General features: G+C 45.4%; 1 protein-coding gene across 1 annotated transcript in view; it reads right to left on the reverse strand.

Annotated features, from left to right (window-relative positions):
- ITGAE (integrin subunit alpha E) overlaps window positions 1-25072 on the reverse strand; it is a 771961-nt gene that overhangs the window by 483526 nt on the left and 263363 nt on the right. Inside the window, exons 10-11 of the mRNA XM_086955032.1 lie at window positions 4767-4920; window positions 903-1053 (exon numbers count right to left, since the gene is read on the reverse strand). Of these exons, the coding sequence (XP_086811158.1) occupies window positions 903-1053; window positions 4767-4920 (305 nt within the window). The remainder of the gene's footprint in view (window positions 1-902; window positions 1054-4766; window positions 4921-25072) is intronic.

A 25072-nucleotide genomic window follows, 5' to 3' on the forward strand; every position in this document is an offset into this window, starting at 1 on the left:
GATGTCTTCACATGCTTTCATGTGACTTTCCTGCAAGCACTTGCTGTTAAGTTGCTTCTTGTTCAGTCCAGGCTGCACTTCAGCTCAGCTGCCATTACTATGGACCTCATTAGGATGTCAGGCGAACCGCCACCAACAAGTAATCGGTGGTGGTCCGCCCAACATCCCAAAAAACTGTCCAACCTCCTGATTAAGATACTGGTGGTCAGAGTGAAGCAGGCAGGGAGAAAGACTGGCACCTCTGACAAGCTCAAGGAGCACGTCAGGTGGAGGTCGCACAATAATCCCTACTATACAGGCACTGCGGAAAGGCTATCGGAAAGGGACTTTGGGGGCCCCTAGGAGGGTCTACGTCTCTGTGAGCCTCTACATGCGGTGCCCCCCAAACATCCATGCACTGTGTGCCAGGCACCATAAGGTACGATGCATGGATATTTAAAAACATGCCTTTTACTACTGAAGCTGTGGCCCTTTTCCAGCCGCAGCACAAGCCGCAATAGTAAAAGGAATGTTTCCACCTGCCTACACGGCGGTCACATCATACATAACATGGCAGGTGAGCCACCAAACATTCATCCAACCACCATTGTAATGAGGCCCTATATGTTGGAGCTTAAGTTAGTACTAGCACCGTCACTGGTGTATGCACCTATTAACCATAGCAGCCCTGCAGCTTAGCCTCAGTTATCCCGTCATCCTTTCAGATGTGTCTGCACCAAAAATAGAAATTGAAAATAGGAAAGCCTAAATATACTGTAAAAGTACAGTTCCCAAATTCTTGGGAAATGACTGAATCAATTTTATGTGAAGAAAAATGTGTGCAGCATATTTAGGTAGGCCTTAGAGCCACTGTCCTCATCTACTGAGAACTGCTATCATGGGAAACAAGGATGTGTCCTTACCCTCAATTCCCACGAGTTTCTGTTCGAGAGCAGACAGCAGCCCATCCAAAGCTGAGTAGTTAGTGACTCTGAAAAGATGCTTGTCATCTGGGTCTGATGCAATCAGCTGCAGCTCATCCATTGCTTTCTTTGAGTTGAAGGCATTTCCCACCTGTGATGAATACACAGGATAATTCAATCAAGGCACAACATAACAATTGTCTACTATCAAAAGTTCTGAGACAGATTCATGGTCAAGAAATGCAGAGAATGATGCCATTCTACTACTTATAACAATCATATTGTAATCCTTACCCTGTCTCTCAATGTATTTGTACTTCTTTACCCAACTTCCATCATCTACATCTAGCCAGTCAATATTTTTAGAATGCCCTTTTGTACAAGGTATCATCATTGTGATAATAGATATATATATACATTGTTTCTGTTGCACACAGTAGATAGTTTAATTGTTTCAAGTTGCTCATTGCTGCTTATTGTCATGAATGTCATGTTTTCAGGGTATGTCAAGTCTTCAGCTGGTTGTTGGGTTGCTACAATGACCATGCCTTGTTCACAAAACACATATTAAAAGCAACAGAGTTTCAAATTTACTGTTGCACTACATGGGTACTCTTGCAAAGCCAAGCAACACTTTCTAATGCATATACGTTTGTGGCAATCACCTTCTAATGGCGACATAGATTTTACATTGAAAATTGACACAATTGCAAACACCAAAATGTTCTACATAGCAGAGTGCAAATGTCCTGATAATGCATGCTAAGTTGCGGAGATGAAAGGTGAAAAGCAACATGTGTAACCTGCACTCATTCCTCTGCCATAGTTGACCTTGGTTACACCTTGTGACCATGGGTGATGAGGCCCTGTGCAAATTCAATAAACCTAGCAGAATTTGTCTTCATCACAGCACACAGAAGAACATGTAGGCCCTAATTAAGGGGCCCATTAGGATGGCAGGCGGACCGCCCCCTCTGGGCCAGTGGTAGTCACCGCTGGCGCGGCGGGGGCGAACCGTCCGCCAGTCACACTTCAAAGACCCCCCCCGCCATATTAGGATGATTGGGGGTCCGCGGCAGATGGAAAAACCGTCTGGAAAACATGGTTAATATGGTGGCGGTGTCTGCAAGACACCAACATCCATATTACGATTACTGCGGAGATCAGCCTTTCCATGGCAGCGTTGCCACCATGGAAAGGCATGTGGCCTTTACCTTGTGGGGCCTGTAGCGGGCCCCCAGGAAGTTGGGGGGTGCACATGGGGGTACCTATGATACCCCCCTGCATTGGCATGGACAAAGTGGCAGGCACCACGCGGTTCCTGTCACCTTGTGCATGCCAATGCACAATGTGCATTCCCAGCATTGTGGCGGGTGGTGCTGTGAGCACTGCCCGCCACAATGCTGGAAATAGGGGTTGCCCCTGCCACAGTGGCCGCGGCATCCTAATTTCAGGTGCGGGACCGCGGCACACCTTGCGGACGGTCCTGCATTCCGTTACGATCCGCCTTCCATTGTAATGGAACCCTATGTGTTTGGCAGTCCATGAACTGCCAAACTCACTGTGGCATGGCAATGATGGTCCGGCCATCTCTACACCGGCGGTCCAACCTCCATATTAAACTTTGGCAGTCAGGCCATCATTTTACCACAGCAACCACCAGGAACCCATGTTCCCTAGCGGTGCCTCCGCGGTCAGGGGCTCACAATATGCTGGCTCACAATTAAACTTCTCATATCGTCTATCTGCTCAGCTGGAAATCATGAACATAGCATGGAGAGTCACCCCCATGCTACACAATTTTCCCCATGTTTCCACTTTTAACAATAAATACAGATAGGAAACACATTGGGGCTAATTATGAGTACGGCGGTCCTGGGACCACCGTACTTGTGGTGGGAGTCCAACCACTGCCACCCATGTGGGTCCGCCAGCTGTGTTCCAAGAGTGATGTTCAGACTACCACAGAACAGCCACCTCCGCCTGGATCCAGGAATATACTGCCACCGCCGAGAATATTCAGAGTTGCATATCTACAGCTTATTTCATGGCAGTGACCCCACCATAAAAAGGGTGGCAGACATGCAGCCCCAGAGCGAATTTGCCCAGGGGGGTGTATGCGGGGCCACATGTTGTGAGCCCACTGAAATAGTACCCTCGTTCCTGCACAGCATGACAGCCACTAAATGGTACATGCCACACTGTGAAGGCACTCTCATTGCAGCGGTCTGCTAGTAAGGCTCTCCTATGAGCCTAACACAGTGGCCACCATTAGACCTAACCAGCACCGCCTGCCCACCCTGGATTAAACTCAGAATCCATTAGGTGGGTACAACATGAGTTTGCTGGTCCTTCTGGGAGCTCAGCAATGGCTGTCCAGCAGGAGAACCACCAAGCTCCTAATCAGGCCCATTGTTTTCTGTCTGTATGTATTTGTAACAAATTAGGAGCCTTAAATATAATAATTGACAATGCATATTTTTTTATGAAAGCTGCGTACATGCGCAGCCCTTTGGGGCCTGGACTCCTTTCAGCAGAGGCCATCAGCAAGGCCCAGTCCAAGTCCAGTTGGTACTGGTTACCTGATGACTTCAGGAAAAATACCTCTTGCAGCTTGTTGTGTCCCTGTAGCAAACAGGAACCCACTGACATTTGGAGTTCAGTTCTTTGTTCTGGGTACAAAAAGGAGCAGGTCCAGTCCTTCACTGCTCCTGTCCCATCACAGCAAGCAGTGTCCAGTCCTATTCTGTTTTACTTCTGGTTCAGAAAGTGTTCTGAGGAGGGTTCCTTGGGGTGTCACATTTATTTCTGGCACTAGTCAGTGGGTGGAGGTGAGCCCTGGACATTCTCTAACCAATGGGGGAAAACAGTACACACTTTTTTAGCACTTCCTGTTTGTCCGATAGCAAACAATCCTGCAGTGTCTTTCACTCCTAAACGCCAAGGTGTTAAAACCCTTTCTCCCTTGTGCAGAGTTCTTCTGTCCACCGAGAGGTGTGGCCAGGGAAACAAGCAGTCCCCACCACTGTGTACACTTCGAACCATTTCTGGGGGAAAACACCATCTTTCCTACTGAGTTTGGTGCCAGCTAAGGTTGTGTGGGTCTTGGGGGCAAAGATTTTCGATTCTCGGGCTCTCCCCTATACCCTAAACTATGAAAGAGCAGGCTTCAACACAATCACTTTCAAGTGAATGAAGTTTAGGGGCCCTTGGAGCTGATAGGAATCAAAGCCCTTCAACTAGTCCATTCTGTCACCAGTTCTAAGCCACTGTTCTGCTCTAGGAACAGTTGCCACACCTCAATGAGGTCAAGCACTAGTTGAGCCTTACCACCACTACAGTTATCACAAACACCACTATTACCACTAATGACTATCATCATTAGTACAACACCATCACAACCATCACCATGACCACCATTAAACTACCATTATTGCCACTATTATCACCACCCTCACAATCTACACAAACACCATTAGTACCACTACTACACTTCCACCACCATGGTCTTCTTATGCGTTAGTAGGTTTCAAATCATTGTGTATTGAACAGTGGTGTGTGTGTGTGTAAAAGAAATGTTTATGTGAACATTTGTGTGAGAGAATTTATGTAAGTGCATTAATATGAGAAATATTATATAAGCGCCTCAATGGCATGAACTCAGGCAAACAGCATTTGTACATGCGGTTGAAGTGTCTTCAATTTCAATTCAGACCTTTTGTTTGTATCGAAGATCACCTTGTGTCATGGGATTCTTATGTGTTTGCTGTGGATCACTGTTAGGATGTAGACAATAGGAGGTAAGTTTTAGTCTGTGGCATTAATCTTAAATGTGAAATGTTATATTGTTTGAGATTAACTCACCCCTATTACATAGCGCTCAATGTTCATCATTTGGGTCGAGTTGATTACTGTTGTCAGGTTTCTTTCATCCATGAAAGTCACCCCATCGGTCAACACAATGATGATTTTCTTTGCATTCTTTTTTGAACCATGTTCTTCTATGAAGATGGAATCCCTGTGAAGAAACACTGTAGGGTTAGTGACTAGGGCATCACAGCTTTTAGTAGCAACACAGAGGAAAGAAATAGGAAAGCATTTTAGAAGAGAATGCTCATAGACAAGTGAGCTTCCCTTTCAGGCTAATGTGAACATCTGCAAATAGGACATTAGCAAAGTTGACAACACAAATGTATGGGCAATATTTCGAGGTAGGAGGCCTATAAATCTTAGCACTGACCTCGGAGTTTACTCAGATAGTAACCCCTCTAACTTTTGTAACTGCTTGAAGACTAAGAACATCATAACGATGCTGGTCAGACTCAATGTGGCCATCTTCACTGTAGCCGCAAAGTGTATATTTTCTATTGTGGCTTGTGCTGTGGGCACAATCTGCAATAGAAAATGTACACTATAAAAACATCCCTGCACTGTGTGGTGCTTGCCACACAGTGCAGGGATTTGCCCCCCAGTCCTCATAGCAGAGGTTGGTCACTTTCTGACTGGTTTTTGCTTGCCATGAAAGGGCAAGTGGATAATGACATTCTAATCCCTACGGCGGTCCCTGAGCAGGCACTGTCTCTATTGTAGGGATTACTGAATCTCCAACGGTCCAATGGGCTCCTTGAGGCCATTGGAAAGTGTTGGAATGTCCCTATGCCTGCTGCTCTGACCGCACGCATTCTAATGCGTTGGTTGGGCCACAGCAGTAGATGATGGTCGGGCCGCATCTGATGAGCAGTAGGATGCAGACCAAATGACCCTCTAAACATTGTTCAAAGAAGACACCTAGGTTAAAGACTGTGCCACTGGAAGAACAAGCACAACTTATAGTAATGATATCTCAGACTCCCCTGAGAAGAATAAATAATATTAATTTGACAAATATTTCTCGCATGTACATTCTTCCTCCTTCACATTTTCTTTCTTATGATGGCTATCCTAAATTCATACAGGATCTGGAAAGTTTGGAACTATTCGAGTGGCACTTTTTCTGCCTGATGTGAAGTCAGACTTCTTCTAACATCACTCATATTATATCTTCTCCCAACATATCAGTTCAGACTTATTTCCCATAACTAAAATCCAGCGAATGGAAAAACTACATCAGAAACAGTTAGACCCAACATGGAAAATGAGCAGATAAAAAGGAATTTTAGGGAAAGTGTTAAATGGGTCAATCAAAAAAAGTTACAGAGTGCTAGTGAGGTGTTCTCTTCATGGATACTGTGGTATCTAGTTGCTGGTGTGTTGAAATAGAATGTTTAGGCCACATTTAATCCCCAGTGATGTTATTAATGTAAGGTTCTGTTCTTGTCAGTTGAGCCTGGAGCTTCAAGCTGATGGATGTGAGGTGCTCCTCCTACTTCTACCTATATTTTAGATGGTCCTATTTTACAGATACCATATACCAACAGATTTCCTAACTTATGAGAGGCCCAAAGAAGAAAGCCATCAACACATTGGAGGAGTGAACTTAAATGTAAATCTACATCCAATAATTCTGCATGACCGCTTCATAAAAGGAACTTCTTTTCAAGCAACGGATTGAACAGTGTAATGTGTGAATAGAAAACTAGATATCCATCAGACAGATGTCCAAGGAAGAAATATCCATCTGAGGATCAGAATTCACATCAACCTGGAGTGGGTCCAGAAGCCCTGAAGCCTTCTGTGATTTCATTCCTACTAAGTTGTTAACATAGGTTGAGAAATATTACAATCTGGCCACCTTAGAAATGTCTTTGCACCATTTTGCATCCGTGAAATCCAAAAGAACTGCTGATGAAAAGTACATCACTTTGTTCGAGAGACATAGAAACTCAATACCATTTTACAGTCAAGCCAATGGAACCTTTCCTCTGTTTTAGAAGCAGGTGCCATATGGAATTTCGAAATAACTGCATGCAGACTGAGGGCCACTGAAGGGAATTTTCTCTTTGAAACAGGTGAGAAAAAAGCTTCTACAGACAAGACCTGAAGCTCGCCCATTCAACAAGATGAGGTAAGAAAAAGAAATGGTCTTCATTATCTAGATTTTTCAAGTTCCAGGAGTACATTGACTCAAAATAAAATGATTGAGGGAAGCCCCCATTAAACAATTAGACCCTATAGTCAGGTCCCAATGTTGAAATACTTGCTGTTGTGGAGGAAACCTATTCAGTAGCCTTTTCAGAAACTGGAAAAGCATAGATATCAGGAAATACAAACAATGTTGCAGTGTCATATTAAATCAGATAGGACAACCAGAAAGCCTTGACAGTGCAGAAGGCAAGGCTGCCCAGGCTAGCAACAATAGAAGTTCAAACTCAAAACCTTTTCCAGTAGGTCAAAAAGACAAGGGGAAGATGTACAGTAGAGTATCTAAAGTATTCTCTAATAGTCCCAATTTCTGGTATAATTTTCCAATTGAGCATCTTCCAAGATTGGCTTATTAGTTCAGAGTAACATGAAATTCTTGCTTCATCCAGAGAAAGGAGGTTCATGGAAAACCCAACTAACTTCTATTTCTTCTAAAACAAAAACGATCAGAGGAAGCAGCCTAGAAGCACTCAGAGGCAAAAAGTCTCAGCTAACAATTAGATTACATTCAATTAAGCCCTGCTGGGGAGGAGGAGGAGCTTAGCGCGCATCCAAGATGGTTGCGTGAGCTGTGACCTGCCGAGACCCTCGCCGCCTCCACCGTCTATCCTGGCGTAAATCCTGTTTCTGACGACGGGTTCTAATAGCTACGACTCTCCTGATCTGAAAGGCCTTTTTCAGAATTTGAATCGGATGCCGGACGCCCGACTTGCTGCTTCCTGAAGCCTGGAGGCCTACACCGTGGCTCATCCCGGGCCTTGGGCATCTGGAGCACCCCGAAAGTAATTGAACAACAACGGCCTGTGGTAGGGGACGGCTACCGGGGGTCTACTTTCGGTTTCGTTTTCTTTGGCTACGAAGATTGGAAGTGGCTGCCTAGTGACCAAGCTGGCCTGTGAGCGCCATCGCTTGACAGATCTTCGCCGACGCCCTGCATTTCAGTCACTCGTGGTTCTTCCTTGAGGGGAGCCATTTACACCAGGTCCCAAAAGCCCCTGAGGGGCGCGCAACCCACCATGGCGGCAAAGTCTGATAGTGAAAAGCGGTCCCTCAAGAATGCGACTCGCGGTGGTGGGACTCAGACCTCCATTATGGACAGATTTGCGCGCACTAAAGGCTCCCCCAGCGGGACTGGTAAAACCTCGGAGGACCTTGGCGGGGGCCCCCCTGAGTCGGAGGACCCAACTCTTCGAGACGTGATGGGCGCCATTGCTAGCATACAATCGTCAATGGGCCAACAGTACGAAACCTTGGCAGCCAAGATTGACACTGTGGCGGTGGATGTGGGCCTGATCAGGGCGGACTTGGCCAAGACCAACGAAAGAGTCAAATCTTTGGATGTCAAGACAGCCAGTCTCACCACAGATGTTTCTGAAATCCAGACTGAGATCCGAAATCTTCGGTCCTCGAGTGACCAGTTTGCTCGCCGACTTGAGGACTTTGAAAGTCGCGCTAGGCGCAATAATGTTCGCATAGTCGGTGTTCCGGAATCCTCAGCCGATCAATCGACAGACTTACTTGTTGAGGATTTGATCGTCACCCACCTCGCCCCTAAGGGCCTGAGTAATCTATTTGCGGTGGAGCGTGCTCACAGAATTCCGGGCGGAAGATGCAAGCAGGAGACTGCCCCGCGACCCATCATTGCGCGGATCTTTAACTTCAGGGACAGGGACGCCATCTTGCAGGCTTCGAGGACTAGCGGCCCCATTAAGTTCGAGAATGTGTCCATTAACTTTTATCCGGATTTCACCCCTTCGGTGCAGAGGCAGAGATTGGGATTTTCTGGGGTGAAGCGGAGACTTAGAGACCTGGGCATGAAGTATGCTATGCTTTTCCCCGCCCGATTGGGCATCGAACATAATGAGCGGGTGCTCTTCTTTGACATGCCAGAGGTGGTCAGTGACTGGTTGGACACACTACCTATGCCATGGGACAATGCGGAACAATCTAGAGGTGCTGAGGGCGGCCAACGGGACCAGGAGGAGTAAGGGCACTGGTGTGTGCTACCATCGCCCTGGGGCGTCGGGGAATTCGGGACTTTTCCTCCTCCGGGGGTGTTTCCTTTTCTACTTGTAGTTTAGTTTTCTGGGGTAGGGTGACAGGCACACTGCTGATTGGGGTGTTTTTTTGGTTTCATTGCAGGGGTGCAGGGTGGGGGGTTGTTGTTTTGGTATCTTGGGGTAGGGGGGAGGGGCTTCTTTTTTCTTGTTTGTACTGTTCCTGAGGCTACGTATTGTTGCATGGCTTATTTCGTATTTCCTTCATGGGGTTTGGGGGACCCAATTACTCATTTTCTTGATGGGGGTAGGGGGTTGAGAGTCTTGAGTTGGGATGTCAACGGCTTGGGGGACAAGATTAAACGAGGAATTGTACTCCAATATGTGAAGCGCCACTCTCCCGACATTGTCATACTGCAAGAAACGCATCTGGTGGGGAATTCGTTCCATGCAATGAACCGGAGGGGTTACCGGCTGGTGGTGGTGGCTCACTCGGGATTCACTTCGGGCTCTAGAGGGGCTGGCGTTATGATCCTTAGTTCCCTTCCCTTGGAGATTGACGAAACGATTTTAGATGACAGGGGAAGGTATGCAGCGATTGTTGGTAGGTGGGAGGGGAGAACGGTTGCCATCCTCTCGATATATGTCCCCCGGGTCTGCAGGCCACCACTTTTGTTGACTTGGGGAAATTGCTACTGAGGCTCCCGGAGGGGCTCCTGATGGTTGGAGGGGACTTCAACTCGGTGGTTGATGGTCTAGAAGATCGGCATCGTCCCAGGACTCTTACCCCGTCGCAGTCCTGCCTAAGTGGTTTCTTGGAAACGTTTGGCATGGTGGATTGTTGGCGGATACTTCACCCAGGTCAGGCCAAATATACTTTCCACTCCGGGGCCCATGGGAGCTTAGCCAGGCTTGACTATATTCTAGTGCCCGCTGCTCAGGCCACGACGGTGCGAGAGGCCCGACATTTGCCTAGAGGTATCTCGGACCACTCCCCGCTATGGGTACATATAGATCTCCACTTAGATGCAGGGGGCCGGATCGCCCCAATTAATCCTCGGTTTCTCAGTGTTCCAGAGACGAGGGCTGGGGTACTTAAAGCTATAGACCATTACTTCGCTGAGAATGTGGGTTCGGTGTCCTCGTCTGTGTCCCTATGGGAGGTCTTTAAAACTGTGATACGGGGTCAGACTTTGTCGCTGGTTGCCAGCTCTAAGAAACGTCACAATGAGGAGGTTGAACAACTGGAGTCTGATATAGCGGCCTTGGAGGAGGATCTTGAGTGTGAGGTAACGCGTGAAAAAGTGCATTGTCTTACAGCTGAAGCAGTCTGCTTATAGAGCCTTGGTTACGAATGCTGCGAAAGCTATGAGTCGCAAACAACAGGGTCGTTTGTATGATGTGGGCGATAAGGCCGGGAAGTTGATTGCTTGGTTGGACAAGAGGGAGAGATTGAATTGTGTTGTTCCTGTGGTTGAGCGAGTGGATGGTGTTTGTGTGACTGATCCGTTGGAGATTGTGGAAGAGTTTGCTTCCCACTTTCATAAGGTGTTCGCGCCGGTCTCGGATCGGCCGGAGGAGGACTCCCATCTTTTGCTCAGGGATATCGCTTTGCATTGCCTGTCCGACTCTGATAGAGAGCTAATGGAGGCGGACTTCTCCACTGATGAAGTAGCGCTCGCTATTCGCTCCATCCGCTCTGGAAAAGCCACGGGCCCAAACGGCATTCCCATCGAGCTGTACAAGTTGTGTCCGGACAAAATGGCGTCATATCTTCGCTCGATGTTCTTGGAGTCCAGGGAGAGGGGCTCGCTCCCCCCAGACCAGTGCTTAGCTTCTATCGTGGTGATCCCGAAGGAGGGAAAACCCTGTGAATTCTGTACCTCCTATAGGCCTATTTCACTCCTGAATGCGGAAACTAAAGTTTTGGCGAAAATATTAGCTAATTGTCTGATTAAAGTGATTGGAGATTTGGTGCATCCGGATCAGTCTGGCTTTATTCCTGCTCGGAATACCGCGTTGAATTTACGGCGTCTCCAATGGCGTGCTGGCGAGGGCGGAAACGTTGCGTGAACCGGCCATTTTGGTTTCTTTAGTTGCCACTATGGCGTTTGATACAGTGGAGTGGCCATATCTATGGGCGGCTCTGGCGAAGTTCGGCTTCGGACCTGTGTTCATCGGGTGGGTCCGCTTACTTTAAGAGGAGCCTATGGCCCAGGTTGTCGTTAATGGTCGAGTTTCGGTTCCCTTTGTTCTGGGGAGGGGTACGCGGCAAGGATGCCCTCTTTCTCCGTTGCTTTTTGCCTTGGCTCTGGAGCCCTTGGCTGCTTGGTTGCGCTGGGAACCGTCCCTTAAGGGTATCAGGTGGGCCCCCGGTTTTGAAGATCGCATCTCACTTTATGCGGACGATATTCTCCTTTACCTCACTTCCCCTCGGAAATCACTGGGGGTATTGTTCGACGTCCTTAATTCCTTCAGGAGGAACTCTGGGCTGGTTATCAATTGGGGCAAGTCTTGTGTGTATTCGCTGACGGACGATGCTCCACTCGTACCACGCAACTGTCCAATACAAATTTCGTCCTCCGGGTTTAAATATCTAGGTATTTACGTTTCGCGTGATTCGCTGTCAGATATCAGCACAACCTAATCCCCCCGCTTATTCGCTTAAAAGCAGACGTGAAAGCCTGGTGCAGGCTGCCGCTGTCCCTGGTGGGCAGGGCAGCCCTATTTAAAATGATGTCCCTTCCCAGATTTCTGTATGCGCTTCAGAATACATTAGATCTAGTGCCTTCCAGCTATTTCCATGAGATCGAGTGCCTACAAAGGAAACTGCTGTGGGCCGGACGTCCCCGGATTGCCTTGGCCAAGCTTACGCTGCCTTGGTATGATGGCGGTGTTGCGTTGCCGGATATACGACGATATTACTGGGCCTCACAACTGAGCTCGGTTAATCATGGGATGTATGGTACAGCTCCTGACCCGGCTTTTGCTATGGACAAATGGCTGCTGCCGGGCGGAGACTATAACAGGGCGCTTTATTCCAAACGGTCGGATGTGGCTTTGACCGGGCCTACCAGAGTTGCGGTACGAGTTTGATACAACGCTAATGCCGCTATGGGCTGGTCGGATACTCTCACTCGAGCGACTCCACTTTACGCGGCTGAGAGGTTGGGCAATCTGTGGACTACCAAGGGTTTTGATAAATGGGACCTTATTGGAATCAGTAAGGTGGGGGACCTTTGGCGGAAAGATAAGTTAAAGTCTTTTGAAGAGTTGCAAATAGAATTTAAACTCAGTCATCGAGAATTCTTTCGGAACCTGCAGGTCCGACACGCTCTTTCCTCTGTTTTTCCGGCTGGCACGTCTGTTCCAGAATCCTCACCCCTAGAAGATAGAGTACTCGATGGCCACGTCCCGGACAGTACAATCTCCCTCATATACAAAAAGATGATAAACGATCGAGCGGACCTTCTTCTACAGCTCCGTTCGGCTTGGACCAGCGATGGACTGGAACTTGATGATGAGGACTGGCAGGTGGCGATATCCTCCCCGAAGGAGGTAGCAATCTCGGCCCGTCTGAGATTGGTGCAGTTAAAAACCCTACACCGAGTGTATATGACGGGTCCTAGCTTGTTGATTATGGGATATGATGATTTGTGTAAACGTGGGTGTGGCATGGTGGGTACGTTCCTTCATATTTTGTGGGAATGTCCTGTGGTAGCGTCCTTTTGGAATCGTGTGCATGGTGTTATGACTGAGGTGACGGGTGTCTCGCTTTTGCCCGAGGCCCGAAGGTGTCTCTTGAATGTGTGGGAGCCTATTGACTATAATGTGGCACAGACGCAGTGGGCCTCCTTGGGTAACATGATCGCTAAGCGAGATATTGCGCAACTGTGGTGGTCATCTAGGTCTCCCAGCCTGTCGGCCTGGTCTAGAAACATAGACTGGTGTATGTTTCGTGAAAAAACAGTTTACATCTCCCGGGGCAGGCCCAAGAAATGGGGGAGGGTGTGGAACTAGTGGAACCAATACCGCAGCGAAATTTGTACCACTCCATTTGAGCCTCCACCGGAAGTGCTGCACTCCCCCTAGCGTGATGTTCCTCCTGGTTTGGATTTGTCTATCTATCGCAGGCTATCTCTCTCCCCCCCCCCCCTCCCGTATGCTCTTCCTATAGACTATGAAATAGTTGTGGATGTGGTACCCCCTCCCCAGAAGGATCACTTATGTCTCTGTCTTCAGTTTAGCCTCTGCAGTTATTTTCTTATTTTTTGGTTGGTGGGCTTATTCCAAAAAACAAAAAACAAAAACCTGACTCCTCCTGTGATGTAATGTACGACATGATATGATTGTCTGATTGCCGCCTGGCCCTAGGGTTGTCGGCTGAAGGGCTGGGTATTTATTCATCTTGATATGTCTTTTGGAACGATTGCTAACTGACCTGCCATGGCAGTAGGATTGCTATTGTATCTTCATGTTCCTCAATAAAGGTTTTAAAAAAATTTTTTAAAAAATTAAGCCCTGCTGGAGACATTTTCTTAATATTCATATGAGACCCAAAGCATCAGTCATGAACACACAAACTTGATATTTGGTACATGATGTCATGCTGTCTGTATATGGGTACAACTTTGTCAGAAGAAAATAGACATATTTTTGGCATTTTCCAACAAAAGTGAAAAAGTCTAGGGCAGCATGAACCTGCCTTTGGAAGCACTGAAGCTCAAACTCCATGAGACGATCACCATCATATTCATTCAGTCATTCTTCCTGTACTCCATTCAGAGGGACGGAGGTTAGAAAATGCATTAGCGTGATCCCTAATTCTAGACACCTGTTCCACAAGTGGTGTGGCCATAAAGGAACGCCACCCTCTCATGTAAGCTTTTGCATTATTGACGCCATCTGACTGTAGGAACCTTGGAGGGATTCCTCGCAGGTAATATATCCTCTATGAGTATGAAGTTAATTAGAGCGTATGCTCTTTCCTCAGACGAGCTTTAAGCAAGTTTGCCAACCATTGTGTCAGGTTGTGGGGTGTGTAGCACATCCATAGCTTTGACCACAGTTCACCTGCAGGAGGAAAATATATGAAAGGATTCCATATAATTGGTGGCAAGCTCAGCTAACCTGTGCAGACTACATGTTTTGCGGAAGTCAAGACAAGCACCTATCTGAGGAAAATGAGCACATAATTGGCATTGCACTCACTGTTACAAACTATATTGCGGGGTCATAAATACAGGGAGGTGGCCCCCAAAGTATGCTCCTGCAAGAGTGTGTTAAAGTTATGGTTCTCTGACACAATATCACAACCAAAAATATCATGATACAGAAATATCATGTTAAAAATATAATTGGAAAGGGAAGTACAATAATCTGTTTAAAAAATCGTTTTACTCTCATATCGAAAAAATATATATAAAAATATTGGTTTTAGTATATATATATATATATATATATATATATATATATATTCAAGCTCGATCCCTCCCGGTCCCGGGTGGGAAATAAAGACTGCACACACGGGAATCTTCAATTCAAAAAAGCAACTTTACTCGCACAGACGCGTTTCGGAAGCCACGCTTCCTTCCTCAATGTTGTTACTTCGCAACGCGAGCCAGAGCGCCATTTTATTTCAAATGCACACACAGGTTTAGTATGGGACATAGAGAGAGGACAGGCACGCGTGCGCCATGTTTCTAGTACATCTAAATAAACAATGACATAGCACTAAATTCATATTTTCACCACAATGTTTCTATGGCAGTTTTAAAGTTAGAGCAGACATTTATAAATTGAAAAACGTTACTCTCAATGTGATGTCGCCGTGAATCGGCATTTAACCTCTCTCATGTTATTACGTGAAGGCAGGGGAAGAGATCTCGCCGTGGATCGGCCTAAGGCAACCACCCAGGTTGCCTATTCAGTCCCCAGAGCACAATGCACTGAAATGTCCCAAAGACACCATGTGTTGTTCTTTGCATTGTATAAGAAAGTTACTATATAGTTAACAAAAATCCTCCAAAATCCAGTCTCAAAAAATGCACATTGGTCAATCATTCATTTGGTAGATTGATCTAATCAGTCTATCCAATACTAAAGCATCAACATTTGCGGTAGGAAATTCATAGTAAATAACAGATTCATTTTGGGTTTTTCCTTTATATTCATATATGTGTATTTAACCTATCCAAGGTTGGTCGCTGCACTCTGTTACTGATTCATTGTCATTCAACTGCCTAAGTGTACTGTTAATTAGTCACATCACTCATGACATCACTGATGACATCGCAAATGACATCACTGATGACATCACTGATGACATCATCCTTGTGAAAGAGTGGCAGACCTCCTCTCACTGTAATATAGCCTTTGATACATACATTCAAAAATATAAACTAACATTTTCAAAACAATGGAGACACTAATACCAGTTACAACAACCTATCCAGTAATTCCAAAATCTACATACACATCCACTCATTCACCAACAGTTATAGTCACTTATACTTGTCCCGAGCAGTTAACATGCTGCTCCCCATGCAGAAAAGCAATCAGCTTTGGTTTTTGAAAGAGAGAGCAGGTTTCCTGCTCTCTCTTTCAAAAACCAAAGCAGTTTGCTATGGTAGGGCGGGAGCCGCGAGGCTCCTGCCCTACTATAGCAAACAGCAGTAACCCGGGGGTTGGCAACCCGGGACACTGCAGGAGCCGGCCCTGGGTGGTGCTGGTCCCCAGGGCCAGCACAAGGCTTCAGGAGGCCCCCCTCACAACAGTTAAAGGCCTGGAGGGTGGTGGTCCCCGTGGCTTGGGGGACCTTAGAGGTCCCCATCATTATACATTGAAGCCCCGGTAGTGGCGGTCATAGGGGCTGCGGGGGGCGTGTGCCCCCCGCTATAAAACATCTTTGTCCCGGGGCGTGGCGGTCCCCGGGGCAGTGTGGGGGGGACACAGGCTAATTATCCTTAAAGCGCGGGACCCGCAATTCGTTTTTTTGGGGGGGATCAGCAGGGTACTCGTTTCCTACGCGCATCCCGCGATTTTTAAAATAAATTTTACAAAATTGGTCTTGGGGGTCCTTGTGGGACCCCCTAAGCAGGCCTAAGGGGTCAGGGTGTTTCTTCCCTACCCCCTTTTCGCATTTTCCGCGTTTCTTTTTCTGTTTTCTTGTGCCTCGGTTCTACCGAGGCACACGATGGCTGCCAACACTTCCTGGTTTGGAGTGTTTTACAGCCAATTAGCATAAAGCTAATTGTTTTTATTTAACTGCTATCCTTTGGAGTTCTGTAGGGGTCCTGATTATTAAAATTGTTGAGAGGGACAGGGACTGGCAGGTCTGGTGGTTTGGGGGGGGAATTCTCGCTCTCCCACGGAGGTCCGCCATTTTGTGGACACACCAGGGTAGCGGTCTAGTCTTTTCCAGGAAGATCGAATAAGTTCCAGGCTGGCGCGGGCACGCAGCGGACGCGTCGAAGGCGCGCCAAAGGCAAGCCCGTCTGCGCACGATCTGCGCTCTGCGCCAGGACCCCTGGTCATCTACCAATCGGTAAGGCCACCTCATACGCCTATGGCAGGGATACTTTGATGGAGCTTAGGGAAACTGACCGGGAGGTTGATTTTGTCTGTTTTCATCCTGATAGCTGGCCAGCTACCATCACTGAGTCCTACCCGGTTTGCAATAGAGCGATCCCCAAAATTGTAATGACGCCTATCCAGGACATAGGAAGGGCCAAACAGGGGCCATTAGGGGAGGCTGCGATATCTTACAAATGTCTGTCCATAAATGTCAGGTCATTGGTGAAACATAGCCTGGAATGCACTGATCTGTTAATTGAGAAAGAAATAAAAATTGCATTCATCATGGAAACCTGGATGGATGCGGCATAGGGGCCTGATATAATTAAGGCTACACTCTTAGACTATCTGTGCTATAGGCAGGATAGGCAAGGTAACCTAGGAGGTGGCTTGGCGGTCATATACCACAACTCCCTAAAGGGTAGGCTTCAGCATATTCAGATAGAGACATGTGAAGCCCTTTCTTTCAATTTTACTCTCTCTAATCACCACTTGTTTAAAGGATGTCTATTATATAGACCCCCAAGGACAAAAGACGCTTTTTTAACCTCTGTAGGAACCGTGCTAGAGACAGGTCTATGTGAGGAGGCCTAGACCTTGGTGGGGGATTTCAACTTCCACCTGGAAAACCTAAAGAATCCCGAGACCATTGCTCTTTTGGACCTGATGGCGGGAGTTGATCTAAAGCAACTCGTGGTAGGACCCACTCATAGCGCAGGTCATTTACTGGATGGTATATTTTCTAACCATCCATCATTAGCGTTCACTGGGACATGGCCAGTTGCTTGGTCTGATCATGTGGCCGTGAAGTTTGAGATAACCCTTAAGAAACTAACCAAAGTAGAGCATGGCCGCACTGGTGTAAAGGGTCGTAGAGCTTGGAATAAGCTGGTAGGGTCAAGTCTGGAGGAGCTTTTGTTGGCCTCTATGGAAGAGCTCCCACTAGAGGTGGAAGATGCCGTGGTGGCTTACACAGGATGGTTAGAGCGAGCGTGTGCTACATTAGTGACATCAAGTAGGGGTCGTTCTTATAGGGTTTCTCCCTCTGCCCCTTGGTACACGGATGACCTTAGAAGGCTGAAATTAGGCTGTAAAAACTTGGAGAGGAAATGGTGCAAAGGTTATAAGGAAACAGATAAGGTGAACTTAAACTGGAGCCTCCTTGATTATAAGAAAATGATTGTGCGGGCGAAAGAATAGTACTTCACAAACCGGATTAAACTGTCCAGTAATTCATCAAAGGAACTATTTAGAACAGTTTTCTGCCTTGCATACCCGAAAGTGCCAGGTCCTCAACCTAGCCAAGAGTTATGTGAGGCTTTGGGCAAGTTCTTCCAGGCCAAAGTTGATACTATTTTTAGGGTCTTTCTGGATGCAGATAAGAGCGACCCTCTTAGCCCTATTCAGAATGTTGAAGTGGGAGAGTTCCAAGGATCCAGGCTAGAGCAGTTTACACTGGTGAGTACAGAGGAGACAACTAAATTGCTTCTTGCGGTGGGATCAGGATCCCCATATGACCCATGTCCGGCAACCGTTGCCACATTGGCACATGTACCTATTGCCGCAGCTCTAACAACGATTTTCAACAATATGTTTACGACTGGACTATTTCCCTCTTGTTGGAAACATGCTTCCGTCCTTCCTCTACTGAAAAAAGCTAATTTGGATATAACGGACCCTAATAACTATTGTCCCATATCTAGGCTGGCACTACCAGCCAAACTAGTTGAACAAATTATGAACTTTCAACTAGGGCCCTAGATCCCTCCCAGCACAGATTCAGAGCCGGTCACAGTACTGAGTTTGCTCTGATTAAAGCAACAGAGGAAATCAGAGAAGTGCTGGATCTCGGAGGCAGAGCCGCATTGGTCCTATTGGACCTATCCGCGGCCTTTGACACGGTACATCGTGGGATTTTGATGGACTGGTTGAGGGACTGTGGGGTTCAAGGGAAAGCTTGGGACATCTTGAAAGCTTTCCTAACTAATAGAGACCAGTGTGTGGCATGGGTGATTACGCATCAAAACCTTTTGCATTGCCCTGTGGTGTTCTGCAGGGCTCCTCCCTAAGCCCCACACTGTTTAATATATATGTTACCTTGCTGGCCCCGATTGTCAGGTCCTTTGGTTTTGATTTAACATCTTATGCAGATGACACACAAATTGTGGTGTCACTGTTACCTGGCAAGGAAGAAGGAATAGCCATACAATTTCAGGAATGTATATTGGCAGTGAGCAGGTGGATGGCTGATAATTGCCTCAAATTAAATACAGCCAAAACTGAGGTCATTGTAGTTGGCGCGAAGGAGGACTTTTGGAGTCCTCTGGGTGGCCGGAGGAGATGGGTACCCCGCCGTTACCAGTCGCTAAGGTGAAGAACTTGGGTGTCCTCATTGATGAGCAGCTCACCTTTAGGCCCCAGGTTAATGCCATACCATCATCAGTATTTTTTATACTTAAAATGAAGCAGAAGATTCTCCCTTTCCTTCCCGAGAGCAGTAAAAAAACACTGCATTAGTGCTGTTGCGCCTAGCTATTGCAACAGCCTGCTTCTGAATGCTCAACAGGGGCTTCTTAATAAAATGCAGGTGTTGCAAAATGCGGCATCTAGACTTTAGACGGGCATACCAAAGTATGCCTCCATCTCCTCCGAAATTACTAAACTACATTGGCTGCCAGTACGGAAGCGGATTTCTTTCAAAGCCTTGTGTCTGGTCTTTAAGGCCTTGCAAGGCCTGGGGCCGGCCTGCCTGAAGCAGTATTTTCAATGGTATCTCCCTCCCAGACATTTAAGGTGAGCCGGGCAGCGCTTGGTCAAAGTTCCTCGTATACAGAAGGCACAATGGGGAGGCAGGAGCCTTGTTTTGGGGGCAACGAAGGCCTGGAATGCCTTGCCCCTCGCCTTGAGGAACATGACAGACCTGATGGCTTTCAGGAGAGGCATTAAAACTTGGCTGTTTACACATTAACTTGATTCTGGCCTGATCCTTTAGGAGTATTCATCTAGCGCCAGGACACCTTCGGGTAACTGCGTGCTGTATAAATGCAATAAATAAATAAATAAAAGCTCGTGCTCGGGAGGATACGCGTACGGTACTTCGTCTATAGATATATCTGATTTTACTTTTGATTTTCTCTGTAACTACTGCACAGATTTACACCATTTAAAAAAAGCGTAAACTGCGAACCAAACTCGACCTTTTTGCCAAATTTGGTGTAATTCCGTTCAGCAGTTCCGGCTGTAGCCTCACTTAAAGGTCCCTAATGGGGAAAACACGTTTTGGGACCCCCCTTTTTTCTCGGCCCCCGCTTGACAAATCATCCCAAAACTTTCAGGGAAAGAGTGGAGCGGAACAACACATCTTCTTTGAGAATTTTGCGAAGATTCGTCAACCGGTGTCAAAGTTATTCCAAATAAAATGTTGCGGATTTCCTATGGAAAGTAGATCCTAACCATAACTACCTACTGGCGACCGCAAGTAGATAACATATATTTATATATGCGTAAAAATATATTAATTATAATCTATATTTTAATCTTCTAAAGGTTTTTAAATATAACCATATATATATTGTATAGTATATATAAATATATATATATTTACATACTCAGAAAAACTGAATAATAAATGTAACAAATATTTCCAATTTAATTGCACATGCAATGTAAACAAAAGCTAAACAGGTTTTATTAAAACTATGTTGGAAAGTTATATATATCTAAAAATATAAAAATAAATACAAAAACATTAAATAATACTAAAAAACGATTAAACTCTAATAATCATAAATATACTATTCCCATTACAGTATGTGCAACAGTAGGGAAAGCATTGCACCGGAAAGGATAAAATGTACTATTCCCACTCCAGTGTGTGCAACAGTAGAAAGCTGTAGACACTAGAGGGGTGAAACTCACTGTTCCCCTTTCAGTCGGTGCAAATGTAAAGAAAGTATTGGACTAGGAGGGGTAACATTTACTATTCCCACTCCAGTGTGTGCAACACTAGGGAAAGCGTTGGACTAAGGAAGGGAAAAATGTACTATTCCCATTCTGTAACATAACATAACATGTGTATTGGTAAAGCACCCTAAAGTATCTTGGTGCTGAATAATAGATGTCTATTGTTACCCAAACTCAATGTTACTTGTTTCATCAAACTCAGAAAGATGAAAGGTGGAGTGGACCCATAAGGATTTGAACCTGTGACCAAGAGATCAAACACAGGCCCTTACAGTGGATGCATAAGCCACTAAGCCACCAGACCCGACTTTACAAGAGTAGAGAGAGCATTGGATTCAGGAGGGTTAAAAACAATTAAACTCCAATAATAATAATTATACTATTCCCGCTAAAGTATGTGCAACAGTAGAGAAAGAGTTAGACACTAGAGGGGTGAAACCGTAGGGAAAGCATTGTACCAGGAGGGGTAAAATGTACTATTCCCACTCCAGTGCGTGAAATAATAGGGAAAGCGTTGGATGTAGGAGGGGTAAAATTTACCATTCACACTCCAGTGTGTGCAACAGTAAGAAAAGCATTGGACTCCGGACGGGTTATATTTACTATTTTCACTCCAGTAGGTGCATGAATAGGTAAAGCGCAGGACTCAGAAGAGGTAAAAAAATGTATTCTCACACCAGTTTGTGCAACAGTAGGGAAAGTGTTAGACTTAGGAGGGGTTACATTTACTATTTCCGCTCCAGTCTGTGCAACATTAGGGAAAGTGTTGGACTCAGGGGTTAAATTTACTACTACCACTCCAGTATGTGCAACATTAGGGAAAGTATTGAACTCAGGAGGGGTAGCGTTAGAGTCAGGAGGGGTAAAATTACTATTCCCACTCTATTTATTGGTACAGAACAGAGAGAGTAATTTATTTTAAACAAATAACATATTTGAACAACTCTATCAAATACCCCAAAATATAAAATTATAAATATAAAAATTGAATGTCTAAAAACAAAAACAAAATATATAATTTTGTTTACCAATTATTGTCAATTAAAGAAATATTATTAATATTACTATTATTATTATTAGGGAGTATTATAGAGCGCCTGGTTTACGCGCACTGGCGTGTCCCCGCGCGATGGTCAGTGGGGTAAGCAGTCCAAGCAGCCATCCCAGCCGCCTACCTTCAAAATAGGTGAGTCTTAAGTTTCCTTCTGAACATGGATTCTGAACGCTCCAAACGTAACTCTGATGGCAGGTCATTCCACTGCTTAGCAGCCAGATATCTGAAAGACCTGCCCCCCCATACGCGCCATCTTTATTTTTGGGATTTTCAGAAGTCCTGTGCAGGAGGAGCGCAGATTCCTTGTGGGCTCATACCGGGTAACCAGACTCTGTAACGGGGCAGGGGCTTTGCCACCCAGAATGTGGTGACACATGGCTAGCGCCTTGAATTCCACCCTGCTCCTGACAGGAAGCCAGTGCAGGGCCTGGAGCGCTGCCTTTGAGGATGATCTTCTAGGAAGCCTCAAAATAAGGCGAGCGGCTGCATTTTGCAGCACTTGGAGGCGGTTGAAAACCTTTCCCGTGGCCCCCAGATACAGCAAACTGCTGTAATCTAGGCGCGAAGTGACTAGGGCATGCACCAGCGTCCGAAGAGCTGTAATGGGCAGAAGATCCAAGACCTTCCTCAGAGTTTTTAAAACTCCAAAGCATGCCAATCTGGGGGCCAAAGGCAAAGTCGACATCCAACCATACCTCAAGATTCTTTAATTCCTGGCAAGGAACAGGTGTTTCTCCTAGACAGAGTGGCCACCACGCCGACGACCATACAGATGGCTTCCCCCCACCATGAGCACCTCGGTCTTACTGCCATTGAGTTTCAGGCAGTTGGCAGACATCCAGGTTGCCAGTTCTTGCATGCAAACTCTGAAATTGTCCGCCACAAGTCCAGGCACACGTGAGAGGGCTATGACCAGCTGCGTGTCGTCGGCATAGAACACAAGTCGCAATCCATAGCTTTCAACTATAGTCGCCAGCGGGGAGACATATAGGTTGAACAAAGTCGGGCTCAGGGACGAGCCCTGCGGCACGCCCTGGCCCAACCTAATCTCCCTAGAATAACATTTTCTCTTGCGAACTTGGAAGCATCTACCTGTCAGGAAAGACCGGATCCATCTAAGTGCAGCTCCTTGAAATAGCACACTATGTCATTTTTACTTTACCCCACAGTACGTAGCTAAATTGCGATGTGCCGATTTGAAGATTATGGCAGTACTTGATTTGCCTCTGTTATAGCTATTGAATTCTAAGGCTTCATATATTTAGGCATGATTCTTAATGTCTTTGTTTAGAAACAGTGGACACAGGTTGGGGACAGACACCCTGTGCAGTTACCCAAATACTGAGGAGGTGGGCCCACTGCAGGTACCAAAAGCCCTTTCTTTACCTTTACCATAAGGAATTAGCAAACAGCCACATCTCCAGTTATTCAACACACCGATATTGATTGCAATTTCTTTAATATGGTCCATTAAGGACCCAATATCCAATGTATTCTTGCTGTGCTATAGGAATCTGTCTCTCAGGTAAGATCATGCATGCACAAAGGATTAGAATAAGACTTATACCTATCATCCTCAAAATTGTTGTGCTGTCCATTAGCCCCGCATTCATGTAGATAATGTTTCTCTCTTTTTTAGAACCAAGGACAGAATTTACCTTTCCCGGAAGAAATAAGAAGGATAGAGTATTTTTTGCACAAATTATTTGATGCTATTAGGAAGCACATCACTAAGTTTGGTGAGTGCAGTTTCTTTACAACTTGAAAGGAATAACTGATATGACTAAATGGCAATTGAATAATTGTGTATGACAGAAGTGTGTGAACGAAAGAGTCAGGGTCTAACTATGATCCACCATACCTGATTACTGTATTGACAGATGCCCTAAGCGGGAGGTTTAGGTCTGCTCTTTTGGGATTTGTTTTTGGTTTTTTAAAGGAATTCAGAAATATATTCTAAATTACTGGTTAGTTCATGGAATGGGATATACCACTAAAAATCTATTTTTATATATTTCTTCCCTATTGTTCTTTCTTCTTTTCTTGGATTTGAACTATTTGTAGTTCCTTTAAGAGGCAGTTTCTTATCCCTGATACACTTTTTTGGTCCTGTAGAAGGTGGGGTTTATAGTGCCAAGACCACCAAAACATGTTGGTGCTGTTAAATTACCAAATACAACTATGAAAAGAATATTGCAAAAACAATAATGGATAGCAATAAAGATATGAATACTACGTAATAAGTTGGATCAGGTTTTGTAACAGTACCTCCCTAGCTGTGCAATAGGGTCTTCCTGTTAGGTCTTTATAATTTTTCTTCTATTGTATATTTCTGTATAATTTATTTTTTATTATAACTGATCATTTGCTTTTATGGTTTAAATGTGCACCACAACAAAAGTAAGGAGTTGGTTTTAAATGTATATTGGATTTACTGTGCTCAGTATGAACTGTTTGTAATGCATATCAGGGTTATTGTTGTTTTAGAACTGAAAGACAGCTAAGGTTTTTTAATGAAAACTGTGATGTTTATAATAGGAGTCTGGTTTTTATAAATATATAAATAAAGCCTCTGCTGCTGCATTCTTTGGCCTGGTGGTGTTTTTGTTGATTGATTTCAGTATATGTGCACTCCCCGTTGTTTGGGGTCTATGAGTCTGATTGAAGTTGTACTTGTGTGAATTTGAGTTTGTTTTCCTCTCCAAGAGACATATATTTTTTCCTCACTATTATGTAGTGCCCTGGTCCCTTTGGTTGGTGGGGCCTCCTCTCTTTTCTACTACCTACGAAACAAGCAGGTGGCCAATAAGGCACACATTTCCATAGAGGACATCTGTGTCATGAAAAAAATATTAGGCCCCATTCATGTTTTTGTAGACGCCCTCTGAGACGATTGTCATCATTGTTACCACAAGACAAAGTCAGCATTGAGCTGCTTCCATGCCTTCTGGTGGCAGTGAAAAACTATTTAAATCTAGTCTGCCTTTAGTCCTGAGTGTTTTTTCAATGAGACCAGGAAACTTCAGGAGGAAGATACCCTTTATTAACACAGTGCTTGCTTCCCATTTATGGAAATACTAAGCTGCTTCCCCAAATGATTCTGTTCAATAGGTATATTTTCTTTCAAAATGATATAGGATGAACTCTTCCCATTTTAACTAGGCCGTTTGGGCACTTGATTTAAAAAACCTGGCGCTATCTTCTAGTTTTTCCAGATAGATAGAGCAAGGGTTTCCCAGGGGGGTGGAAGGGTAGTTTGGGGTACGGGGGGTTGGGGTTGCAAGGGAAAAAACTTAAAAAATTTCCTCATTTTCGCTCTAGTTTAGCTTTGAGTTTGTTGCTGCTGCTTGAAGAATATATGATTGTCCTTTCTTCATTCTGGTTGTGTGCATATTGGTGGGTTTGCCCTTATAAACTCTGTAGTTTTGGTACAGATATTACTGTGTTGATGTTGACTGTAAAAGTATTGGCTTGGGATCATTATTACAATGAGTAAATTA

The sequence above is a fragment of the Lissotriton vulgaris genome, chromosome 2_1 (genome assembly GCF_964263255.1).
Source record: "Lissotriton vulgaris chromosome 2_1, aLisVul1.2, whole genome shotgun sequence".
Taxonomy (NCBI): Eukaryota; Metazoa; Chordata; class Amphibia; order Caudata; family Salamandridae; genus Lissotriton; species Lissotriton vulgaris.